A 22,554-nucleotide genomic window follows, 5' to 3' on the forward strand; every position below is an offset into this window, starting at 1 on the left:
GGGAACAGTGATCATAGTAAAGCTATGGAAAAGGACAGGGAGCAATCTAGAGTAAAAATAATTAATTGGAGGAGGGCCAATTTCAGTAGGTTGAGAACGGATCTGGCCCGGGTAAATTGGAACCAAAGATTGGCAGGCAAAACTGTAATCGAACAATGGGCTGCCTTTTAAAGAGATGGTTCGGGTACAGTCGAGGTACATTCCCATGAGGGGGAAAGGTAGGGCAACTAAAGCCAGAGCTCCCTGGATGACGAAAGAGAGCGAGTAAGATGAAGCAGAAAAAGAGTGCATATTACAGGTTGAGAATACAAGTGAAAAGCAGGCTGAATATAGAAAGTTCAGCAGGGAAGTGGAAAAAGAAAATGAGGGGCAAATAGACTGGCAGCTTAAAAAAGGAATTCAAAAGTCTTCTATAAGCATATAAATAATCGGGTAGGAAGAGGAGGGGTGGGGCCGATTAGGAACCAAAAAGGAGACCTACGCATGGAGGCAGAGGGCATTGCTAAGGTACTAAATGAGTACTTTGCACCTGTCTTCACCAAGGGAAAAGATGCAGCCAAAGTCGTAGTGAAAAGAGGGGGTAGTGGAGATACTGGATGAGATAAAAATTGATAGAGGAGGTACCAGAAAGGCTGTCTGTACTTACGGATGGGCTGCATCCTAGGATGCGGAGGGAAGCGAAGGAAGAATTGAGGAAAACCAGCACGGATTTGTTAAAGGCAAATCGTGTTTAACTAACTTGATCGAGTTTTTTGATGAGGGCAATGTAGTTGTTGTGGTGTACATGGACTTCCAAAAGGCGTTTGATAAAGTGCCACATAATAGGCTTGCCAGCAAAGTTGAAGACCTTGGAATAAAAGGGACAGTGGCAGCATGGATACAAAATTGACTGACAGGAAACAGAGAGTAGTGGTGAACGGTTGTTTTTCGGACTGGAGAAAGGTATACAGTGGTCCCCAGGGGTCGGTACTAAGACGTTTCGGGTTGGACCCTTCAAAACTGGAAAGAAAAGAAACTAGATCGGAGGCAGGGCTGCGATCGGACAAAAGAATAAAAGAAACAAAAGAAGTAAAAGAGATTAGAAGCTAGACGAGATGGTAATAGGCTGGGATTAGGTGTAAAGTGTACTGGCAGGGCAAAAGATAGCTGCCAGGTGTCCAACCCGAAACGTCAACTCAAATTTCTCTCCACGGATGTTGCCTGACCTGAGTTTTTCCAGCATCTTCTGTTATTTCGAAGTTATGATGAACCTGTTTAAAACACTGATTTGGCCTCAGCTAGAATATTGTGTCCAATTCTGGGCACCACACTTTAGGGAGGATGTGAAGGCCTTGGAGAGGGTATAGAAAAGATTTACGAGAATGATTCCAGGGATGAGGGACTTCAGTTACGTAGATAGACTGGAATTGTTCTCCTTGGAGCAGAGAAGGTTGAGAGGAGATTTGATAGAGGTGTTCAAAATCATGAGGGGTCTGGGCAGAGTAGATAGAGGGAAACTGTTCCCATTGGCAGAAGGGTTGAGAACCAGAGGACACAGATTCAAGATGATTGGCAAAAGAATCAAAGGCGACATGAGGAAAAACTTTTTTACGCAGCGAGTGGCTATGATCTGGAATGCACTGCCTGAGAGGGTGGTGGAGGCAGATTCAATTGTGACGTTCAAAAGGGAGCTGGATAAGAACCTGAAGGAGAAAAATTTGCAGGGCTACAGGGAAAGGGCGGAGGAGTGTGACTAGCTGAAGTGCTCTCGCAGAGCGCCGGCACGGGCTCGACGGGCTGAATGCCCTCCTGTGCAGTAACCATTCTATGAATCTGTTAATATGCAGAGTTAAAGTGGATGTGGTTTCCAGGGTTTCTGTTCTTATCCCATCAGAATAGAATGTAAACAGATTTCCTGGCTCAACTTATTGCATCATCGTGGGTTTCCAGTCCATTTAGACCCAGCCCTGAGAGAAGAGGTGAATACCTACAATAACTGGCGCAAATAGTTTAACTATTTAACCAACATCCTCACACATCTTTAAACTGAATGAGTCATTTGATTTCCAGCTCTTGCATAAGATAACAAGAATTAGGAGCAGGAGTCGGCCATACGGCCCCCCGAGCCTGCTCTGCCATTCAGTAAGATCATAGCTGATCTTCAACCTAAACTCCATTTTCCTGCACTATTCCCATATCCCTTGATTCACTTCGAGTCCAAAAATCTATCGATCTCAGCCTTGAATATACTCAAAGACTCGGCATCCACAGCCCTTTGGGGTAGAGAATTCCAAAGATTCACAAGCCTCTGAGTGAAGAAAATCTCCTCATCTCAGTCTTAAATGGCCGACCCCTTATCCTGAGACTGTGCCCCCTAGTTCTAGACTCTCCAGCCAGGGGAAACAACCTCTCGGCATCTATCCTGTCAATCCCCCTCAGAATCTTGTATTTTTCTATGAGATCACCTCTAATTTTTCTAAACTCGAGCGTATAGGCCATTGTACCTGGGTCAGATGTCTCCCAAGCTCCACCACAGCTTTGGTTCTCCGTGTATTGAAATACGGTTAAGTCTTTTATATGAATATTTTCCAAGCTTGTAGTCTCGGCCTGTCTTTAGTCAGCCTATGCGGCAGAGCTTTCCCATGGAGAATGAAGGTGGGGGTGGGACAATAGAAAGACGCACGAATGTATGAAAAGACGTACAGGGTAAGCCAGGCTGGTCCGTTGAGCCTATCTCAAACCATCACGTCCTAAACCCCTGACACCCATGTGAAGTACCACTGACTTGAGGTGGATCGCCACGTGACCAGGCGATGGGAGAACATGGGATGCCGGACAGATTCTTCTGACTTGTATGTGCAATGGTTCAACTCCTCCTCGTATCTTTCAGTTGTCCAGGGAAACAGTCTAATCTTGAGCTCGTACGCAAGCCACAGCAGCGTCGCTTCTGTGCTGCAGTTGGACCAATGATTCTAATTTTAAACTGATTTCACTTTTTCCAAGTATTTGTAATTCCAGATATTTGTGGTTAATAATATGAAGTCCAGGCGTAGCACTATACAGACTAAGCACCAAATATAAAATCCAGTTCTCCCAGCGGAGAGGGAAAATTGGTTGGCCAATTTCCCTCCCACCTCCCCTCTTTCCCTTCACCTTTCTAGTTGCTCAGTCAACTTGACCAGAGAACTCTATTGAATATCTGGAGATCAGGGTAGATTGTTAAACCCTCCAAACCAATGTCCCCGCTGTCTGGAGGTCCCGTGCAGCTGGCTTACCGGCTTTTGAATGGAAAGGCTGCGCATGTGAGTAAATCTGAAGGGGCCGTGCAGCCCATTAAAGGGGCCACGCACCCAAAAAACAATGAAAGGGAACATTGCTCCAAACTCTACATTTTGTTTTTTTGAATTGTCCATGAAAGCCTTTTGAAGGTTCATAAGGTTCTCTCCTGTGTTTCTTTGCCATGCTAACAGCCCACGTCGCAGTAAGACGAAGTGAATGGTGACCCTTCTAATGTTCTCTTTCACTCGGTCTGGTGGGCAGAATGCTTGTGTTCTCTGCCAATTCTGAATAAGTTGAGGAGAAATAGCCTGTGGCTCCGTCACTCTTTATGCCTGTGTGCTCCTCTGTTCTTGGGGAAGGGCGGGGAGCAAAAAGTAATTCACTTTAAGTTTGTTGCAGCTATCTTGGTTTTCCAAGGCCCAAATTATCGACCTGATGCTGACCTTGCACTGGGTATTACCATGCGTTGCTATATTTAGCTTTGTTTGTATTGTGCTGATCAGTCAGCATATTCTGATCTTCAAATTATGGGAGACTGAGTATTTGACATTAGTGTACCTTCGAACTTGGGCACTTGCCATACTTCTGTTTGGGCATTTATAAACATTTAGCACTTGTAGTCGTTTCTGTGTGTGTAGAATCTGTGCTTCAAGATTATAAACTTAACAGTGAATGTGAATTGTTTAGCTAATTCCAGATAAGCCATAAGCACTGAACACGTTCAGATACAAATTAATGTATTTATTGGGATTGTTTGTTAATTGGCTGTGTCCCAAGGGATGTAGCTTTTATTTTACATCACTCAACATGGAGGGGTCTTCTGAATCTGAAAACTAAAGCTGCAGGTTTTCAGCAGAGCTTAACTCAAAAGATTTCCTGTTGTGTGCAGGAAGTATTCATACCTCAAAGTCATAATAGCAGGCACATCCACCCTTACAAAAGGGCATCCTTTCATCGTGTGCACGTGTCTGCTGTTTCCTGCCCCGGTGTGTTTGTGTGTTACTTTGCCGTTATCATCCTTTCTGGCAATAGTGCTTAATTGGTCCATCTGTTCTCTGATGCTGTTTATATCATTGTCACCATAGCTTGATAACAACAAATGTCATAAACAAGGGGTGTTTTCCTCCAGTTTCCCCACCCAGTATTTTGAATGACAAATCTCCCTGAAGCTGCGCTGGTCACTGCCTCCTTCCTCCCCCCGGCTCTCTTTCTCTTCCCCTCTCTTTCCTCCTCCCCCCCCCCCCCCCCCAACCGTTTCTATTCATTTCCACCGCCTTCTACGTGTTGCCAAGACTCTTCTCAGTCCTGTGAGCTAATTTGCTATTCAGTATAATGAGTTTAACTTCGTTTAGAAGTCGTGTGTGTGGAACTAAGATGCCCTCTTGAAGATCCAAATAAATTATATTCGCTGGTATCCCTCATCTGCTCGTTGAGTTAGCGCCTCAATAGAATTCCAGCAGTTTAGTGGGACATGATCTGTCGATGGGGACTGTTCCTTTGGACTGATCTATAGGGGGTGTAAACAGCATAGTGTACAGTGCTCTTAAATATTTTTCACTAAACATTTTAGGCTAACTGAATTATAATTTTCAGGTGTCATTCCTTTATTTTAAATAGGGTAGCCTTCATTATTCTGTGGCGCAGCTCTTACCAGAGCCTCTGCTGTGTTTTTTTGAGGTTCACTAGGGTGTGTCCCATCTGGCCGAGGCACTGTTGACACTTGCTACTTTTGGGTGTCTTTGAACATCAGCAGCTCATGCATTACATTACCAACAGCAGCCATTTTTCTGTCACAATCGGTCGCAACTACTTTCTATTCAAATGTGTTGGTGTGTTTTCCCTTCAGCCCCATTAACACTCTCTGCAGAGAAACTTATGAAGCTAATGCACCTCGCTTAACATGTGCAGCTTTGAAGAAATCGCTTGCCTTTTTAGAAAAAAGAAAGACTTGCATTTCTATAGCGCTTTTCACATCCACCGGACCTCCCAATGCGCTTTACAGCCAATGAAGTACTTTTGAAGTGTAGTCACTGTTGTAATGTAGGAAACGCGGCAGCCAATTTGCGCACAGCAAGCTCCCACAAACAGCAATGTGATAATGGCCGGATAATCTGTTTTCGTGATGTTGATTGAGGGATAAATATTGGCCCAGGACACCGGGGAGAACTCCCCTGCTCCTTTTCGAAAGAGTGCCGTGGGATCTTTTACGTCCACCTGAGAGGGCAGACGGGGCCTCAGTTTAATGTCTCGTCTGAAAGACGGCACCTCCGACAGTGCAGCACTCCCTCAGTACTGCACCGGAGTGTCAGCCTAGACTTTTTTCGTGCTCAAGTCGCTGGAGTGCAGACTTAAAGCGCACTTAACTGGTGAAATGGTAAGGATGAAAATGTTTTCATAATTAATGGGGTTTTTATTACTTCAAATGCAAAGAACTCTGCCTTCCCCCTCACTCCACCACTGAACCAGTTTAATTCTTGAAAAAACTCAAACACCAAACTTGGTTGCACAGATGCCCAGGCTGGTATTAAACTTCTAAAGGCACTGGAATGCAGGTTCCTTGTCCAATTCTGATCCGCATGCACCACACTGAAATCTCTCCGGCTCTGCCTCCTATCTCCAAAAACATCTTGTTGCCACGTAGCTTCCAGAATTCAGAATTTCTTCCGTGTTGGTAAAATAACTCTGACCAGCTTTATTTTTTTTTAAATATGGAGGAAGGGATATATTCGCCAATTTTCATTTCCATGCAACCTTGCTGTAAGAGTCGTCGGGCATTTAGTTAAATAATGTAAACCGGCTCAGGTTGCGTCATTCTGGATTTGTTGTAGGCGTGGATTGAATTTGAATGAATTAAGGTAAGTTTGCGACAATTCTGAACCACCAGAATTATGGCATGTAATATTTGTGTTTTCTTGCGTGCTCTCTCTCTCTCTCTCTCTCTCTCTCTCTCTCTCTCTCTCTCTCTCTCTCTCTCTCTCTCACTCCTCCCACCATCTTCCCTCCTTTCTCCCCATCCCCTCCCCTCCCTCCCTCATCTTTCTTCTTCCCCTTCTCTCTTCTTTCCCCCCCCCCCCCCCCCCCCCCAATATTACCACTCTAGGAGGACATCATTAGAAGTGACAAAGGTCAAAAGTTCAGAGGAGCACTGACCGTAGTAATGATTTTAAAATGGAGAAATGCTAGTGGTTCTGAGTGAGTTGGAGGCTATATGTGAAAGATGGATTGCCCCCTCAGACCAGTTTTCTTGTATTTTCAGTTTAAAGAAAGGTGCTAGCGTAGCCTTTCCACATATGGGAGCAGTAGTCCAGCCTTGAGTAGACTTGATCTTTATAGAGTTAAGAGCTCTCCGTGGGAAAATAAGTGTTTGTGCTGAATGAGGAAACCAGCTTCTTGGTGGCCGCTTTAGTAATAGCGGAGATGTGGGAGTTACACTTCAATCGAAGGAGACAGGTCAAGAAAGTCAGTAGATAAAGGACTAATGGTTGTCAAAGAGCAGAAGAAAGCAAGAAACATTCAACAAACAGTGTTCAGGAAAGATTCATCAGTGATTAGGGTTGGCATTTAATAAGTAAATTCATATATATTCACTAGAGGAATTTTCCTCATTAAAATATTTTTGTTGATGGGGAAACTAGGTTATCACTCAATGCTCCCAAAAAACTTATTAATCAAAAACTTGCCTATCTTATTAAATACCTTAATTATCTCCTGTATCCCTCTGAACAACAGAGCGAGTCTAGCTACACAATTGTGAAATGTGAATCAATGCATTGCCTCTGACACTTGGGCCTCAAAGATCCTAGTTTCCTCATCAATGTATTTGTAACAGATAAAACTGGGACATTGCAAGTTGTGTGTATTGGAGGAGGCATGTTGGGTTTGCTTGTGAGCAAACCTAGGAGAATCTAAAGAATCCACAAGTCCTTAACATTATTTCTGTGTAGCATTGCTGATGCTAATCGAGCACATGCCTTCATGTTGCACGCACGATTAATTTAGAAGCTGGCACACTGAAACTTGTACTGTTCTCCTCTTTCAGCTTTCCCAGTTTTGGTCTTGCTCTTAAACCCTATGAAATATAAACCTCGCATTCGCCCAGAAATTGTGATTTACAAGAAGCTAATTTTGTTCAAAAAAATGCTTGTGCGGCGAGAAGAGTGAATGGACTGTTCACTCTGATACAATGAGCTGAATCTCAGCGATTTCCTTTCTTCCATCGATTCAGTTCACAGTCTCATTCAGCAAGGCTGTTCAAGTGGAAAAGGGGAAGTCCCTTGTAGATTTTCGGTGACGTTTAAATTAGTTTCTAAAAGTAAAACTGAGCTGTCCGAATTTAACTCTGCATTTGAAACTTTAATTGTGTGAGGGTGTCCTCCGCCCAGCCTTCAAACTCCCCCAGGAATTGCATTTTTGTTCTTGTAAAATTTTGATGAAAACCTTGTACCTAAATTCCATGTGACAAATCTGGAATAAACAGGACATGATGAGAATTTGATGAGATGGGTGTCCCAAGGGAAATGGTTGTTCTTTTAATACTTTGTCGGAAATTGCCCTGGAGGGGGAACGGCTGTGGGCTCAGGTCTTCTATGACTGCATAGTGCTTTGATGCTGATACTCCACTGTGTGAACATCTGCCTTTGTGGGCTGGTTGTACGAGCTCTGTTTCTGCTTTTTAATCTCCTTGATTACCAGCATTACTGTGGGCAGAAAAAAAAATCTCCATTCCCTCTACCACCTGCCCCCTAAAACCGTCATTACCACAAACAGATACACTCTGCTGCCACAGTTTGTGTAGAATAAATGGAATATTGTGGATCGCTTGCCATTAAGATGTTAACCATGGTTCCTTGTAATTGAATAAGCTTATTCTTACTTTAAACTGGTTCTAAACAATAGAGTGCTAATCACTGTTTCCTGTAAGCTGTGCTTTGTTCTGCGCGGCCTGTTTCTCTTACTGCATAGTCCCTTTAAATTTCTGTGCATGCACGGTACTTGCAATGGAAAGGCCGGTGAGCGGCCTGTGCAGGACCTTTCCTATTACTGCGCAGATTAAAGGGAACATTGGTGCTAATGTCATTGGGAGAACTGGCTTGGAGTTGCACTGTAAGGGGGTCAAACTGATATTGGTATATGGTCACTAACCCAAGGTGCTTTAGCCTTGTGTATGTTTAGCTCCCTTATACAGTTGGCCTCTAACTTTGTGTCATGGGCACTTACAACTTCTCCCCCCCCGCCCCCTCCCACAACCCCCCCCACCACTCCACAGAATGGGGTTACAGGGCAAGTCACTGACCTACACAAGTTCATGCTGTTCACTGTGCAGCATTATTGGGCCCATTGCCAAGCTGCTCTTGCCTGGATATTTGGGTGAAACCAACTGGAGTATTGTGCCCAATTCTGGGCACCATGCTTTAGAAAGGATGGCAAGGCCTTGGAGAGAGATGATTTACCAGAATTGGTACCATTATGTGGAGAAGCTGGGATTGTTCTCCAAGCAGAGAAGGTTAAGGGGAGATTTAATAGAGGTGTTCAAAATTACAAACGGTTTTGATAGAGTAGATGGGGAGAAACTGTTTCCATCAGTAGGAGGGTCGGTAACCAGAGGAGACAAATTTAAGATCATTGGCAAAAAAATGCAGGGGGAGATGAGACATTATTTTACTCAGCGAGTTATGATCTGGAATGCGCTGCCTGAAAGGGCGGTAGAAGGGGAGGCTGCGCGTGCGCTTTGAACTTCGGTTTTTTTTTTTGCAGGTTTTCACGCGAGGTTAAGCCTGTAGGATTTACACATTTAAAAAGCATAAAACGTCCACAAAGATCCAACTTCCGGACCAGATTTTACAGTGCGTTACCTAAATAAAAGTTTAATACTTTGGTTTTTGCATCTTACGACGGCAATATTTCCTGCATCCAGTAGAGAGTGCAGTGTTGCTCATTTCCCCACTCAATGTTCTGGTACTTGAACAGTTCTGTAATAATGAAAGACACAAAATTCTATCAGATGTTGTTGTTAGGTTTCATGAGGCAGTGTTTACTGACATGACATTAGCATATCCTAAGATTCAAAGAGCTTCCAGGAGTGCGAAATATGATGATGTTGGCAGCTCAGACTTGATTATACATAAATCTACTAATAAGACTGCAGATGCTGTACAATATAACTGTACAGTAGTTGTATCTTTTAACTCCTGCAAATCTGTCTAGAATTGAGGCTGAGACAGTGATATGGGGCAATTCCCTTGTTTTCTAGACTAAGTCCCATCTTTGTGTTTATGCAATGTGTTGACCACTTCTTTTCGGTCGTCTTAAAATGATGAGATCTCATTTTGTGGGAACTTGCAGCCACAAAAGGCAGCTGCATGCTTGTGGAAAGCAGTTGGAGTTTACAAAAGTAGGTTGATTTGATATTGAATGTTCCCTTTAAGCTGCGCAGCGCTCTAGAGGTCCCGCGCAGCCGGCTCACTGGCTTTGAAATGGAAAACGCGCATGTGCGCAATTTTGAATGGGCTACGCAGCCCGTTAAAGGGGCCGCGTGGCCCAAGAGAATTACAGGGAACATTGCTGGTGTTGCATCATTGTAGAAGAGAGGTCAAGATTTATAACATTCATAAAATGAACATGGAAGGCTTTGATTAAATGTTAGTGGTGTAACATGGCAGTTTCAAAGGGTGCTGTTGAATCTGTTGTACAGCTGAGTGAAAGTCTTGTCTATTCAGTCCACATGCAACAGAGGTATATTAAGGAGTTAATGTACAATCCAGGTACCAGATATAAATTATTTTAATTTGACTGTCATATTGTAGTGCTGTGAGGGCAAAGCAGACACTATTTATCTTCAATTCATAAGCTCTACTTCATAACATTGTAGCAAGAGTTCCCATCATTTATTCCAAATACAGTAAGACTCCGCAGACTAGCACCTTATGTAGGCATGCAGGAAGATTCCACAGTTTAATGTGTCTTTGTTTAGCACGTGATTGTTGCTCAATGGACGCCGACCTCTGCAATAATGGTAATGCCGAAAGGCTTTTCTGCCGAACCTGGGGGTGAATTTACATTGCGTACTACAAAGACAGGTCACGCTCGCGTTTGCTGCAGGTATTGAGACTGCGTTTACACTGGTAGAAATGGATCTCGACTCTTTCTCTCCGCACTGCCCCCCCCCCCCCCCCCCCAAAAAAAATAATTTGGGTTTCCACGGTGATTGGGAGATGGGGAATCCGTTTGCTGATTGGATTCCACGTTTATACAAGCAGTTAGGCCAGAAACGCCTCAGTGCGCTGGGTCAAATTTCCTGTCTCCTCCTACCTAAAGATTAATATCTTCACTGCATGGCTAGAATTTGGTAGCGTTAATATTGCTGCAAATATCTAGTGTTGAGCATGAGGCATCTTTGCCGGAGCACACACATTTCTTTGTGCTATTTCGAAGTGACAATGAGGTATTTGTAACCTAAAAATGGGTGTTCTGAATCTGGTTGGGTTCTACAAATCCTTTTGACAATTTATATAAAAGCAGACTAAATTGCTATTTTATTTTCTGTAAATTTGTGCTAGTCTGCATCACAGTTCCCTGGTGCCCTTCTTTCCCTCCAATGCTGCCCAATTGGTGTAGAATAACCAATTTGGCCAGTTTTATGAAATCTCATGTGGTTTAAGCATGCCAACACTTGGCTGTCTTTGTGTGCCACCTCATGCGTAACTTTAAAATGAGGAGAAGTTGCATGTCCGTTGGCTTTTCAACTTCACTAAAGCAAAGGTCACATTGGCAAGAATCGGGGTGGTGGTGGTGGCGGGCGATTGGTCTTGGCTGCGGGTTCTGTGGCAAGGGATTCTCAACCTTTTTGCTGCTTGGCTCCTCTCCTGTGTTACAAAAATTCCACAGACCTCCTGTAACACAGCACGTGTACTTTCTCTGTATAAGAATTGTGGGGTTGGGGGGAACAAGGAGGGGAGATGAACAGCTTGTCCCACAGTCTGTGGGGGGAGAGAGACACTTGTCCACAGTCTGTGATGGGGTCCGTTCCGAGTTCCAGTCAAACATTGTTATTGGAGCCTCCCGGTAACAGTTTCAGGGGCTTACCAAGCCGGGGCCCGGACTCGGTAACCAGCGACCGGCCGAATGAAGCCAGTCAGCTGCCCGGGGGCAGGCAAGGGACCTTCTCACCCCAGCCAAGCCCGGACCCAGTCTGCATCTACCTGACGCTGTCCCATAGGCCGCTGAGCTGCTCTGTCCCCGTCCGACTGCAACCTCCCCTTTGATCAGTCCCTCAACCCAACCAAAGGTCCGACCCTGCCGTGGGCTTCCCCAGATAGGACCCGCCCTGAGAAATCGGCCGCTCTCTGGCGGACCCCTAGGGGACCACATACCCCTGGTTGAAAAGCCCTGTTCTACGGTACTTCCAAAGATCGAGGGCATGAAATGGGCCAGTAATCACCTAATGAAGGTGACTCAATTGTTTGCATTATCCAGTTGGTTTCTAGGGGAATTGCTTTGAGACTTTGGGATATGTTCTTAAAGAAAGACTTGCATTTATATCGCTCTTTTCATGACCAAGATGCTTTACAGCCAATTAAGTACTTTTGAAGTGTAATCACTAATGTAGTAATGCTGATCATTTCCAGTAGCCATATTAATATTTGACACCAAAGCTGCAGGCAGAGTGGATCAGTTTCTTGTTCCTTAGATATTGTGGTAAGAGTGGTTTCATTTTGGATGAGAATTTTATGATGTGATTGTCCTGATGGGGCCAGTTTGCCAGTGAGCCTGCTATTGACCAACTTAATTCAGCTGCAATACCTGATCTGTGCCCCCACACAGATCTGTATTGGCAATGCTGAATTGCTGGCTTTTCTGCATGGGTTTATTTCTCTTTTATTTGGGCAGGTGACTAGCTCACTAGTTTCTGCCAGTGCCGCTGCCTAACCTGCCTTAGCTAGGTGATGCACGAGTTGTCTTGAGGTGACGCCGCACAGCTACTGCTGAGATCAGACATGGTGTGGCTCAAGACCTTGAGGCATTGTGTCCTCCCGTTCCACGGCTCTTGCCGTGTATGTGAGAGGTGACTGAAGTTACATAGACACTATACAGGAAACTGTGATATCTGGCACCGACGGGACCGGCGTGTTGCCGATCTATCAAAACTGCCGGACATACAAAGTTAATGTTGAAGCATACGGAGGTTTTCATCTCCGTATCTGACAACAAACACTGTTGCTTAGCAACAGCTTCTAAAGAGTCGGCTGCAGCTGCAAGCGTCTCTAGCTGAAGCTGTTGCTGTAGCTACAGACCTTGCAGTGCCTGACTGGGGGGGGGGAAAAAGAACTAAAAAAACTTTTAGAAAACGGCTCCTGATTTTTGCCATTAGATCGAGTATTCCGGACATACAACCTCCGGATAAACCAAAGTTTCCTGTATTATTTAAAACGTGCAGCCAATTTTTTACTCTCAACTAGTCAATCTTCTGTGGTGTTATATATGGGGGCCATGGTGTGGAGATGCCGGAGTTGGACTGGGGTGGACAAATGTAAGAAGTCACGCAACACCAGGTTATAGTCCAACAGTTTTATTTGAAATCTCAAGCTTTCGGAGCGCTGCTCCTTCGTCAGGTGAAGTGGAGAGATGCATAAAGACACAGCATATATAGTCAGAGAATAATGCCAGCTTGTGATTTCAAATAAAACTGTTGGACTATAACCTGGTGTTGTGTGACTTCTTACAATTATATATGGGGAATCAACATCAAGTATATTCAGATGGGGCACAGTAGCAGTGGTTTTGTTACTGGACTAATAATCCGGTGATGAGTTCAAATCCCATCACGGCAGCTGGAGAATTTAAACTCAATTGATTACATAAATCTGGAATAAAAAGGTATCCGTAATGGTGACCATGAAACTACCGTTTTGTCGTAAAAACCCATCTGGTTCACTAATGTCCTTTTAGGGAAGGAAATCTGCCACCCTTACCCGGTCTGGCCTATGTGACTCCAGACCCACAGCAATGTGGTTGACTCTTAACTTCCCCCTGAAATGGCCTAGCGCGACACTCCAGGGCAATTAGGGATGGGCTATAAATGCTAGCCTTGCCAGTGACGCCCACATCCCGTGAACGAATTTTTAAAAATGATGCAAAGGTTAGAGGATGATTGAACATCCTGTAACCATCGTCTGCAAGCAGATGCAAATCAGTTGCCGTTTTACCAGTTTTTGTATTCCATTACAAATTCCTGTGTCCACTTCAATGGCGCCTGCCTGTGTTAACTTGTTAACGCTATCATTTCCCTCACGCCTGTACAGGCACTGCAGCTGCTCCCCGCTGAGGAGATGCTGTGATAAGTTTACAAAGGCAGTTTCCATTATCATTGTGAATATAGGAATTTATAATGGAAAAATTTGAAGAGTATGCAGACTTTTCTTTAATGTGGATAGAGATTCAGCCAGGCTTTTGAACATTGTGAATCATTGGTGGTTTTTGTAGTGGAAAGTCTGTTAGTGTGCAAATCCTGTCCTATTTTAACTGTAATTAGGGCGATGAGTAAAACCTAGTAACTCACCACCCCCCCCCCCCCCCCCCCCCAAAGTTTTCTGAACCGTGCTGTCTGTGCGGTTTTCTTGGCAGGTAAGGTTTCCCAAAAGAAAGGACTGACGCAGTCTTGGCAGGCGTACATCTGTAATGGTACTCGCTCACTGCATTTGGTTTAAAAGTTGAGCAGGTCTATACAAACAGTGTGGTGTACCTGAGGTAGAAGCAGGTTCCTGCTGAATTAAATGGTTCTTGGTTCCAAAGTTGTAAATAATGTAGTGTGTATCTTTCAGATAGGAATGCGAGAGGCAATTTTAAATGATGCCGTCTTTGGCGCAAGTTGTGAGTTTGATGTGTTGGCACGCATTATGGAGAAGGGCATTTTAGTCTGGTCTCCTGACATAAAAGCTAAGTCACTGGTTAATGAATTATGTATACTTTAAAACTACCGCTTCATGTGTCAACCTGCTGTTAGATTAAAATGGAAAGTCGTCACAGGTTTTGCTCGGCTGTTGGGATGATTGATTTGGAATTCTGTAAGAAGCTTTGGTGTATTTCAAATACATTTTGATATAATTATCTCAATTCTTCATTCCGAAAGATCACAGCTTTCTGCCAAGCTAACTACTTCATCCAAAACAAGTAAAGCTTCTTGCAGTTTGTGTTTTTCTGTTAAGTTTTGAAATGGTCATTTCTGAAAAGATTTTAGAACGTGTTTGGCAGGTACCTTGGGGGCAGGGTACACATTTCAAAGATTATTCTGCACGCCAACTTTCTCATCGTTTCCGATTCTGATTTAAAAATCAGAAAGCAGTTTCATTTTATACGTGTGAATAAGGAAGTTTAAAATTAGCGGACGCACAGCGTGACTGCCGAAGGGGGAGACATTGACTGACGGACAGTGGGGGAAGAGGGTGAGCTTTCTTTAATTGTGTTGGAGTGGGGTGAGGGTTGATTTCCACCACGACACAACTGTAACAAAATTGTAGACCCATTTATAAAGGACATGGTTACACACAAACCTTCAAGTCGGAGAAAGGCTCCAGTATAAATCGTAGACTCTTGCAGCACAGGAGGCGGCCATTCGGCCTGTCGTGCCTATGTCGACTGTTTGAAAGAGCTCTCCAATTTAGTCCCACAGCCCAGATTTATCCCCACAACCCTGCAAACTAGTCATCAACTACATGAAGTAAGTGAACTATTGAAGATCTGCCACTGGGCCGATCCTAGCAACTTTGCAACGGGTTTCTTTTATTTGGGGAAAATGACTCGTGCAGAAATCGCAGGCCTCCATTTCAAGTACCATTTTAATGAAGTATCTAAAAGTAATACAGCTATTGTTGTTTAAATCTTCCGTGGGCTTGAAGTGCAGCAAAACAGATTAAGGGAAAATCTTGAAATGTTGAGTCATATGTGCTGTTTTTTAAAAACTGTTCATTGTGCTGGCTTATCCCATCGGCCCTCCCCCGGCTCGACTGGTTATGTAAGTTTTCAGTTTATGCAGTAATGCTGAAAAAATGTACTGCAGTGCTCGAGGTTCCTGTAATTGCATGCAAGCTACTAATACACACAGACTTTACCTGTCTTTGCCTTGCTGTCCAGTTCCTCCTATTCTGTTTGTCACAGTGTATATTTAATAACTTTTATATTTAGCCAGCCTTGTTGCTGCAGTTCAGGTTCCAGCCAGGGTGAACCTTGTTTATACTACTTGGCTCCTGCCTAGCTGGAACTTTAGCTGTCCTGTTTCGGAGAAAGCTTTGCACGTGTCTGAACACCTGCACGTGCAGAGTTTTTTTAAAAATTCATTCATTGGGTGTGGACGTCGCTGGCAAGGCCAACATTTATTGCCCATCCCTAATCTCCCTCGAGAAGGTGGTGGTGAGCCGCCGCCTTGAACCGCTGCAGTCCGTGTGGTGAAGGTGCTCCCACAGTGCTGTTGGGCAGGGAGCTCCAGGATTTGAATCCACCGACTATGAAGGAACGGCGATCTATTTCCAAGTCAGGGTGGTGTGTGACTTGGAAGTGGTGGTGTTCCCGTGCGCCTGCTGCCTTTCTAGGTGGTCGAGGTCATGGATTAGGAAGGTGCTGCTGAAGAAACTGCCTCCCAGCTAAATGTTTCGAGAGTGGGGAAGGGAAGAGTCCCTGCTCAATGTTCGAGTTGAGGTAAGGTAAGTTTTAAAATGCGCCCTGACTGTCCAGTAAAGGTTTGACAATGCATTGGGTTTTCATGTGTTATTTGGAATGTCTCACTCTGTTGGAGTCTGAAGGCAGTTTCGAGCCTGATTCTGGATTTGCACTGCAACTCCGCATTGGTGGAAATCCAAAATCTCTTTACGCAGATATTGAACTTGCAGTGCAAACGCACCCGAACGCCCTCCAGCTAGAAAAAAAACTTGCATTTATATAGCGCCTTTCACAACCACTGGACGTCCCAAAGCGCTTCAGAGCCAATTAAGTACTTTTTGAAGTGGAGTCACTGTTGAAATGTGGAAAATGTGGCCGCCAATTGCGCACAGCAAGGTCCAACAAACAGCAATGTGATAATGACTGGATAATCTGTTTTGATGTTGATTTTGAAGGATAAATATTGGCCCCAGGGCACCGGACAGTGTCATGGGATCTTTTACGTCCACCTTGAGAGCAGACGGAGCCTCAGCTTAACGTCTCATCCGAAAATGTTCATGTATTCTAACCATTCGTCCTACTCGAGTCTCGGAATGGGAAAACGCCATCACCGCCACCTCTGGACAATTGGGGAGGGGCAATAAATGCAGCGTTTAGTGTAGCCCACATCCAAGCGTTCATTGTGAGAAATATTTTTTTTTTAATTGGTACCAGTTTTAAGCCTTAATGGCAGTTTAGTGCCAAGAGATTTTGATCCAAATTCAAGAAGCTGTAAATCGGGAAAGGCCCATTCTCTCTGGAATGGTCATGTGTATCCGGAGATTTATTAACTCGCTGTCTGGTCCACAGCAGCTCATTGGAATCCTTGTAAGCTCATGCCAGTGGGACGACGTATCCAAGGAAGGTTTTCACGCTGTACTGTAGACCAGCGATGCAAACCCTCTTCATAATCTAAATCTTTGATTGCTGTTCTCAGTAAATGGATACAAGACCGAGTACTTGACATTTTATTACTGAAGTTTGCTTACACCAGTTAGTGCTGTAACTGTGGGGTGCTTGTGTTGCAATAACTGAGGCTTTGGTATAGTGAGTAAAATGGATCGGAATGTCTCTTTTAGTGCCTGAAGTAAATCACGTCGGAGAAACCAGGCAGCAATTCTACCGCAGTAATTTTGGGAATAGACAGCCTATTGGTGCAGGTTTGCTGGAATGTAGGCCCATTTCACCAGCCACCTAATTAGTGGATCTATTATTGAGTTATGTGGTAATTGAATGCCAGGTTGTTCTGGGAAATTAGAAGTGCTCAAGTTTCCAATAGTTAATATAAATTCAACTCTTCAATTTCACATCCTAATTTAAAAAAAATATATATATATCAAATTGCCATTGTAGTTGATACCATGGGCCTTGCTCTGTCAGATGAGAGTCTGGGCATCCACCATAGCTTTGAATCTGACACTTTATAATTGAAGGCTTTTGGGGACAGGATTATTCCAATAAATACAGAGTATGGAGCATTCGGCTTTTCATTTTACCCATTGACTAATTCCAACAGATCGGTAAAATTGATGTAATGATGAAGATAAATGGATTTGGGATGTTGAAATTTGGCACATCTGAGTCTGTGCCTTGTTACTAACAATTGCCTGACGCTGGTGCTTGTATTTTCCTCCAGGTTCCCATGATTCTGGTTGGCAATAAATGCGACTTGGAAGACGAGCGAGTAGTGGGCAAAGAACAGGGCCAGAACCTAGCAAGACAATGGAACAACTGTGCCTTTTTAGAGTCCTCTGCAAAGTCAAAGATCAATGTTAATGAGGTAAGGCCAAATGTCCACACCTCGGTGCGTTGAGGTTCACTATGAAGTGAGTTTGCCTGGTCTCAGTCCAGAAATGTCCCTCGTTTGGGATAATTGGTAATCTCATTGAGAGGAAAGAGCATAGCCGATGAGAGATGGAGAATTGTCACACTGGTGCAATAGGTTGGGTTGAGGCATGTACTTTGGGGGGTGGGGTGAGAAAGAGAAAAGGGGAGCTTCACTTTGTATCTAACCAGGTTGTGCCTGGCAATGCTTAATGCTGACACTTGATTCGCACAATGGAAAGTGTTCCATTCCCCAGTGGTGATCTCCGTACCCTGAACGCATCCTCCTAACCATGCATCACCCTGGCAGAACATTTAGGATTATGGTGAATGACTGCTGCCTTCTCCAGTACAGAGTGTAACCTTTACAGCCATTGAGCAGCAAGCTCTCAAACTATTTTCACGCACTTGACTTTTCAGTCGATGGGTATAATATATTTTAATGTAAACTTGATAAAGCTGACCTCCATGTTACTGTCTTGCGGTAAAGTACCATGGTCTGATGTAGCCTGGCATAATGTAGATGATGCTGATGAAGCATTTCTCATGCTGTGTGGAATGTAATGGAAGAGCGTGCGTTTGTGCTGCTTGTTCCCATTCTTGGGTAAGGTGATGCCACCAATGTTTTTGCTGCCTCAGCCCTGTGAAGAAGTGCTTCTTAACACTAGTCCTGAATTTGCCTCTTCCCTGTTTGTACTTTTGGTCCCCTTATCCTGTAGTTGTAACTTCAATTTCTTACGTTCTTATGCTCAAATAGTTCTCTGGATTAGGAGCTTGAATGGGCAATACAGCTCCTCGAGCCTGCTCCGCCATTCAATAAGATCATGGCTGATCATTGACCTCAATTCCACTTTCCTGCCCGATCCCCATATCCCTTGATTCCCCTAGAGTCCAAAAATCTAGCGATCTCAGCCTTGAATATACTCAACGATTCAGCATCCACAGCCCTCTGGGGTAGAGAATTCCAAAGATTCGCAACCCTCTCGGTGAAGAAATTCCTCCTCATCTCAGTCCTAAATGGCTGACCCCTTATCCTGAGACTATGCCCTCTAGTTCTAGATGCTCCAGCCAGGGGGAAACAGCCTCTCTGCATCTACCCTGTCAATCCCCCTCAGAATCTTTTATGACACTTAATAGCTATACCCCTCAGATCCCTTTTCATGCACTCGGGATTTTTTTTTAACCTTTCCTTTGACAACGTGGGAACAATCTTGTGGCCCTTCTCAGCTTCCAGTGCTTGACTGTTTCCCACCTGGGTGAGCACAGTATTCAAGGTTCAGCCTGACCAGAGCACTATTCAGCTTTAGGATGAAGGTCTCTACTAACTTGGCAATATATTCTTTAACTTCAATAATCACTTTGCAATGACTGTGTGGTCAATGTAAAGTCTATCACTCCCAGATCACTTTCAGCTTCTGTAACTAATTAATCACCATTCATAATGTTCCCCATTGTTGTAGGACCCAACGATGAGAGTATTGAATTTCATCTGCCATAAGTCTGCTCAATTGCAAATATTGTGTAGGATCTTCTGTAGCTCCTCGGATGCTTTATCAGAAACTCCGCCCCCTAGCTTAGTGTTGACTGCAGATCGACCAAATAAAATTCAGTTTCTGAATCTACGTCACTTTTGTCAATAAGCAACCATAGAGCCCCCAGCCTAATCCCTGAGGCACTCCACATTTCCCAAGACCAACATCATTTCCCCATTGCCATTGCACACGCTCAAAAAATTTTTGAAATCTAGGTATACCTTGTATAGGAGCTCTCCAATGTGTGTGTGACTTCAGAAATGTCAAGTAGGTAGTTCAGGTAAATTCATCTTTTAAAATGTGTTAGTTGCCACTTAATAGGTTATTCCTAAGAGACTTGCATTTATATAGTGCCTTTCATGGCTTCAGGTTGTTCCAAAATGCTTCCGAGCCAGTGAGGTAGTTTTGACGTGTAGTCACTGTTGTAATGTAGGAAGAACGCCATGATTTTGCCCGGTGAAGTGCTTCTACCCTGACACCCCGTTATGCAGCGAGTTGATGTGCAACACCTGTCCTGTCAGAGTTTAGAGTGAAACGCTGGCACCCCACCTCCAATCTTGTTTGTGTGCAAAACGATATGTTTCTTAATCTATTTTTTTTCCCACCCCCTCTTTCTGCAGATCTTTTATGACCTGGTCAGACAGATCAATAGGAAAGCGCCGGTGGAAAAGTGTAAAAAGAAGAAATCCCAATGTATGCTGCTTTAAACTTCTGCTATGCAGCAGGTCTGAGCCAGGTGAGGACATATTGGGGTCGTTGTTCATCACACCAGGGATTACTGTTGGACGGCCAACTCTTGGCTAAATATGACAATGCAGCATTTGTGGTGGGGGCGGGGGGAGCTTTGGCTGTAATTCCTCTTCCGTTTGCAAAAATTTCAGTTTATTTTAACTGTTTTGACCTGGTGGGTTCTCGACCGGCTTTGCTGCTGTCTAGGCTTCGGGTCCAGGGTGGGTCAGAGTCACTATTGAGAACTGTTGAGGAACGGCGTTCTCGTACTGTGCCTTCTGAAACCGCACTCGACCAGTTCTGATGAATGTGCCCCCTTCTCTCTCTTCCGCCCCCCCCCCCCCCTGTATTTTAGATGCTAATTGGCTTGCCGTGTGTTTCCAAGATATTCTCTCTTTAATTGTGCCAGACCAAAGGAGATTGGGAAACTGTAAAAGGGTGCATTGTTTCATGCGCAGTACTCAAATACTGGTTCCTAGTGTAAACTGCTTTATGCTCCATTCTGAAGGAATCTATTTCAATTTTTACACCGGCAAGTTGAGGCAGAATAGAATCTCAAAATTGAAATTCTATTTAAATAACAAAGGGAAAAACTTGTCGTGTCTCCCAGACATCCTGGAGTGCTTCACATACAAGGAATTGTTTTGAAGTGTAGTCACTGCAGTGCCAAAAAAATGGCTGATACGTTTGCCTACATAAATGCCCCCCAAGCAGCCCAAGATAAATTAATTCTCTGTGTTGGTTGAGGAAAGAATGTTGGCCAGGGCACTGGACGAACTCCTTGCTCGCCTTCGAAATAGTGCCATTGGATCCAACAGAATGGATGGATGCGGCCATGATTTAATGTCTCTTCCCTAAGTGACCGCGCAGCGCTTCCTCAGTACAGCGCTGTATAGTCATCCACTCCAGTCGTGGCATGGGCTTGACCCTGCAACCTTCAGGAGGAGAGAACTGCCAGCTGAATTAAGCTGACAGTATGATTTTTCATTTTGTAAGTGATTCTTTCCCCCCCCCCCCCCCCCCCCAGACGTAGTTCTGTGTCGTAGAAGCTAGCAAGTGTTGGTACACTGCGTGTCGTGTTTTGTATGGTAGCGGACTGTAGTGAAACTCGAGCTCTGAATCTATCCACGTCCACGACATGCATTTATATAGCCCCTTTGACTTAGTGAAATGTCCCTAGGAGCAATTATCGAACAAAGTTTGATGCTGAGCCACATGAGATATTGGGGCAGCTGACCCAAAACTGGTCAGAGAGGTTTTAAGAAGTCTTAAAGGCAGAGAGATGTTTAGGGAGGGAATTCCAGAGCTGAGGGCCTGGGCAGCTGAAGGCATGACCGCCAATGGGTGGGGCGATGAAAATTGGGGGTGTGCAAGAGGCTAGAACAGGAGCGCAGAGATCTCTGAGGGTTGTTGGGCCATTGTATAGGCAGTGGTGTACTATTTAATGTATCTAGGCCATGTTCTGTCCTTTTTTGACAGTGTTATGTACTGAAAACATTTTCTATTTTTCACATAAATTTTGTGAATTTTAGCCGTCACTGGTCTAGCGCTTTGATTAAAATGTAGCACCACACATGTTCCTGACCTTTCTTCAAGGGCTAAGAACATGTTTTGTCTACAGTTCATATTGTGATGTGCAGCGCCCTTTGCTTTCTAGACAATTCCAATAGACGTATTTTAAATAACTAAGTGCACAATTAGTTTAACAGTTTTAATAGCACATCTCAAAACTATCATATCCTGGTGAAGTCAGTGGTGGTATAAAATTCCTGATTTGTGGATTTTCAGTGTTGGTTCAGAATTAACTCTTAATTCCTGTTTGTTGATCTCTGGTTCTGCTGTTTGAACTAGTGATTCAGTGACCGCAATTAGGCAGATCTGTGTTTTGACATGCAACAGTGTGTAAACGCCCTGATCATGTGAACAACTTCCTGAGTTTAACTTGCTGCAAAGAACAAAGTGAATGTTGTTTGTTTGTGTTAGTCCTCCTGCCACACCTGGCTCTATCTTGCCACAGCTTTAGATTGACCATCCCTCCCCTTCGAAAGGAAAGGGCAGCATCAAACACTCTGGCCAACTAGAGCTTCTCTGGATTAGGATTTGTATCAGAGTGTCAGGGGAGAACATTGCAATCCTTCTGCCTGATCCCCATGTTCAAAAATTCTACACACTATCTCTCACCCCCCTCAATTGTTTTCTCTGCCAACTATCTGTGCAGTTCCTCATGAATTTACAGTTACTGGTTCAACCAGTTCTGCATGACCTTTGACAGACGGACATTTGATGAATTCCCAATTAGCCGTCCAGGTCCGCGGTCAAGACTTGTGTTCATTTTGGACAAAGTCCAGTTTTTGAGTGGAGTGTTTGGAAATGTCTAATATATAAACTGGACACCAAAGGTCTATTTTAAATTAGCCTCTCTTCCCACTTCTGTCTGATGTGGTGACCTTAGTTGTTGAAGCTACAAAGGTTTTCGATGAATTAACCAGTGCCGATAGCATTTACGAGCTTGTGACACTAATCT

At 44.2% G+C, this 22,554-nt stretch overlaps 1 protein-coding gene across 7 annotated transcripts in view; it reads left to right on the plus strand.

Moving 5' to 3' along the window:
• The window catches only part of rap1aa (RAP1A, member of RAS oncogene family a), a 121,730-nt gene that overhangs the window by 94,346 nt on the left and 4,830 nt on the right, over positions 1-22,554 (plus strand). For all 7 annotated transcript variants that reach the window (XM_086011036.1, XM_086011040.1, XM_086011039.1 and 4 more), the window contains 2 exons: positions 17,582-17,725; positions 19,922-20,037. In XM_086011036.1, coding sequence (XP_085867162.1) covers positions 17,582-17,725; positions 19,922-20,008 — 231 coding nt within the window. In that variant the 3' untranslated portion in view covers positions 20,009-20,037. The remainder of the gene's footprint in view (positions 1-17,581; positions 17,726-19,921; positions 20,038-22,554) is intronic.

Source organism: Somniosus microcephalus, chromosome 18 (genome assembly GCF_052327205.1).
Source record: "Somniosus microcephalus isolate GS21.2 chromosome 18, FLI_Smic_1.0, whole genome shotgun sequence".
NCBI lineage: Eukaryota > Metazoa > Chordata > Chondrichthyes > Squaliformes > Somniosidae > Somniosus > Somniosus microcephalus.